Source organism: Mastomys coucha, unplaced genomic scaffold (genome assembly GCF_008632895.1).
Source record: "Mastomys coucha isolate ucsf_1 unplaced genomic scaffold, UCSF_Mcou_1 pScaffold22, whole genome shotgun sequence".
Lineage (NCBI taxonomy): Eukaryota > Metazoa > Chordata > Mammalia > Rodentia > Muridae > Mastomys > Mastomys coucha.
Genome location: NW_022196905.1, coordinates 37790367 through 37794524, shown reverse-complemented (window position 1 = coordinate 37794524; position 4158 = coordinate 37790367). Strand labels below are relative to the sequence as shown.

The 4158-nt window shown below is 45.1% G+C and overlaps 1 protein-coding gene across 1 annotated transcript in view; it reads right to left on the bottom strand.

The window, feature by feature from the left end:
* Cd38 (CD38 molecule) overlaps positions 1-3018 on the bottom strand; it is a 47303-nt gene extending 44285 nt beyond the window's left edge. Inside the window, exon 1 of the mRNA XM_031342134.1 lies at positions 2563-3018. Within this exon, the coding sequence (XP_031197994.1) occupies positions 2563-2804 (242 nt within the window). The 5' untranslated portion in view covers positions 2805-3018. The remainder of the gene's footprint in view (positions 1-2562) is intronic.
* Positions 3019-4158: the final 1140 nt, after the last annotated feature.

Genomic DNA, 4158 nt, shown 5'->3' with positions numbered 1-4158 from the left:
TCCCCCCCCCCCCACACACACACACACCAAGTGTAAGGTTAACAAGATTGGAAGCAATGTAACTTTCAGCAGGGGAGGACTGATTTATGGGACAATGTTCAAATGCATAAATGATTGTACTTATTTTATATTCGTTATTGTGGAGAGGTATATGCAACACTACGTTTACACAGCAGGAACATTTTGAGCATTTACCATCACAAGATTATTTGTCTTAGTCCTCCTCTTCATTTCTCTAGATGCTGGGTGCTGCCATTAACGTTCCCATTTTACAAGGTGGGAACACACCACAGCACAGATACACTGAGGACCTAGTCCAAGATCATACTCCAACAGAGCCAAGATTCAAGCTCAAATGATCTGCCTTCAAGGTTCACATTCCCAAACCATGGGCGGATATGTTGCTATGTGTTCAGGTTAAACTTGTTGGCATGTTATTCTCATAATTATTATTTCTTTCCTGTTTCAAAAGTCTCTATACATGGCCTATAAATGTAACGGCAACTTGTCGCACAAAGCCTTCATAGGCTAGTGGCTAGGAGTTCAATCTCTACAACCATGTGTGGACGTTTTACTCAAACTTTTGACTCAGTTTTCTTATCTATAAAATAGGGATATCAATAGCAACTGTCTATGTATCATTGCCTTCTGTCCTAGTTTATTCTGTTCCATTCATTCCTCTACTGCAATGCTGGAGATGAACCCAGGGCACTCTGTATGCTAGGCCAGAGTTCTATCACTAAGCTGCTGCATCTCAGCTCTTAACATAATTGCCTGACACATGATATGTAATTATCACTAATCTATTCATATAAAAAGGGGGGGGGCTGGTGAGATGGCTCAACGGGTAAGAGTACTGACTGCTCTTCCAAAGGTCGTGAGTTCAAATCCCAACAACTACATGGTGGCTCACAACCACCCATAATGAAATCTGATACCCTCTTCTGTGTACTCATTTATAATAATAAATAAATCTTTTTTTAAAAATGTGTGTGTGTGTGTGTGTGTGTGTGTGTGATGTGATGTGCGGCAATGTCTGGAAAGATATTCATCAATATTAATATGTTAGGCCAGTGAGGCAGATGAGGTAAGGATGCTTGCTTCCAAACCTCTAATTACCTGAATTTGATTCCCAGAAGCTACATAGTAGAAGCAGAGAACTGACTCTATGATTTTTGCACGTATACTGTGGAACAGGCACACATACACACACACACACATGCACACACACACACACACACACACACACATGCATGTACTCACTCAAGCACACACACAGAGTAAATATATATCCTTTTATTAGTTAATCTTGTTATTTTAGATTGATTATTATTTGATAAACACAAATAATTACTCCTGAAGGCGTACACATACACATGAGTGGCTAGGTTGAAGAAGTGCTTAACATCTAGACACCACCAGGCTAGTGCTAAGCACACATCATGTCAGTTCCATGCATCTGGTTTGCTAAGCACAGCCAACTTACTCTCTATCAAAATGACTGAACAACCAACATCATTTAAACATCTGTATGCAAAATATTTATCAGGACCCTGAGAGTGTTTATACATGAACATTTTTAAATAAGACCAGGACCCAAACCACCGAGCCTGCGTGTGCATCTGAAGACAGAGCGTGAAGCTGGGCTTCTACAGGCTTTCTGTTTGACTTCAGAAATCAGTTCTACCTTAAAATGATGCAGGGAGTAGCAACAGGAGCCATTCCCTCTAGGCAGCGGCTGGAAGGGGTTCTATGGGCTGACTCTATTGACTGATGAAGATGTCCTTCCCAAAGGCCTACACAGGTTCACCAAGTGGATTTAACTTACCTGGGGAGTAATATTTCAGTTTTTACAGTCGGTCTTGTTTTGTTTTTATTAACGATCAGGTGCAAAAAATAACTAAGATGCTATTTGGGCTTGGGTTTTTTTTGTTTTCTTTGTGTTGTAATTAATTAAAGTTAATTAACTTAGTTTGAGCCTGGTCTCTCTTTGTAACCCAAGCTTGTCCTGGAATTTACAATATAGCTGTGCAGCCCTTGCTAACCTTGAAGTCACAAAAATCCTCTTGGCCCCCTCCACCCCCACAGCTGTCTCAGCAAGCCACCTAGTCAAGTGTCGCCTGTGACCCTAACTTTCTGGGCAAGGGCGGGGTCTGATGGAAACCACCAGCCAAATGACAACTTAAAGTTCCTGTGTCTGCGAGTCATCTTTGTCCCTGAGGCTTAAGCACGGCAGTGGCCAAAGATAGCCCTAAGGGCTCCACAGGTCAGGACCCTCTGTGGGAAGCGAGCATCTTTGCAGAGCTCAGTAGGGATCAGAGCCCCCAGCACAAACACTGCCAACCCGGAGGTGGCAGTGCAGGCGGTGTTCTGGTAACATGAACAGGGGACCGTCCGCTCAGCACTGCCCCTCGGCTTCCAGCTGATCCACAACACAAGATTCTTTGTTTGGGACAATCTGGAAGGTCCCCCGCCGTGAGAGAGCTCCAGCTGAGTCACAGCCTGCTTTCCCCGAGTTCCGCTGCGCACTGTACCTAGAGTGAGAGCCTCAAGCCAACTCACCTCAACTCCGGCCGGAGGATTTGAGTGTAGATGAGACAGCGTCCCAGGAAGATGTCAGAAAAGTGCTTCGTGGTAGGCTTCCCATTCCACACCAGGGGTGAGCGTGGCCACAGAACTATGACCACGATCACTACCGAGGCGATCAGGACCAGGAGACCCACTCCGAGACCGATCTGGGCTTTCCTAGAGAGGCGGCAGCCAGGTCTGTCCCCAGACACCTGGCTAAATTCATAGTTGGCCATTGGGCTCCTGGAGACTGGCCCAGGCTAGGCAGGAAGAGAGCACAGGGCTGGCTGGGTCAGAGCCTGCCCCTCCTCCTTTCTTTCACTTGCCTTTTATCTGCTTCCTTTCCCACCCCCTAGTCCAGCTTCAGAGTTCCAGGGGGGTGACTGGACTAAATAAGGCTTTTGGGCTGTCAACAGGCACTCCAACTGTTTACTTCCAGACTCCAGAGCAAACTGACCGGAACCTCTCTCTCCAAGAGAAGACAGCATTTAACCTCTGCAGGTACACAAATAACAGCTTCAGGACACCTTCTGTCACCTGTACACTTGACACTTTTGCTACATATGCTCCCTGGGGGATAAAAAATTATATTTCTCTCTCTCTCCCTCTCTCTCTCTCTCTCTCTCCCTCTCTCTCTCTCCCTCTCTCCTTCTCTCTCCTTTCTCTTTCTCTCTCTCTCTCTCTCTCTCTCTCTCTCTCTCTCTCTCTCTCTCTCTCTCTCTCTCTCTCTCTTTCTCTCTCTCTCTCTTTCTGCCTCTCTTTCTCCCCCTCTTCCCTTCCCCCCTCTCTCTCTGTTCACCCAAATGCCTGGCAATGAATGGTCTACCTCTGCTTCTGAGCTTTGATTAAAAAAAAAAAAATCCTGCCCAGGTACCTTTAAAGTCTCAGCTTCACTCTGCTCCTCTTCTCAGGAGCTATCAGTTCAAACCCAGCCCCAGCTGTTAAAGTGCTGTTAACTTACCTCTCTGGACTAGCTAGATGTGTGGAGAGACTCACATTAATTACATTAATTAACATCCCCTAGGTGTTTAGCATCATCTGTAAGACATAACAACTAATTACTCAATGAATGTAAGTTATTGCTGCTTGCTCTAGGGGGTTGCCAAAGATAGGATTGTAGAGTTGATAGGATGCTTGTAACCCATCCCATATGCACTAACACTTCCCATGTGAGAACCCCAAAATACAGAGGCTCGTCCTGGCTCTCCTGCCCTAGAAGACATATATTGCTTAAACAGAGACTTGTCACATAATGGGACATTTTCCAGGCAGAAGGAATACTAGATGCAAAAACTGGGGCAGGAAAGCCCCTTGTTCTGTTTGAAGGGGCAGGAAAGCAGCCATAGCAGCTAGGCTAGAGGACAGACAGAACCCTTTTGAAGGCAGCAGGAGAGAAGGCCTGTGCAACTCCGTATGTCAAGAGGACTTTTTTACACTGTGCATTTCATTTTTTAAAAATGTTTGTTGTCATTTTGCTTATTCATTTTGAGCGCCTCTCTCCCCACCTCTCTCTCTTTTCCCTGTATTTTCTTTTTTAAAAAATTACATTCTTTAATCTTTTTTACAGTCCAGACTTCATCCCCTTCCCAG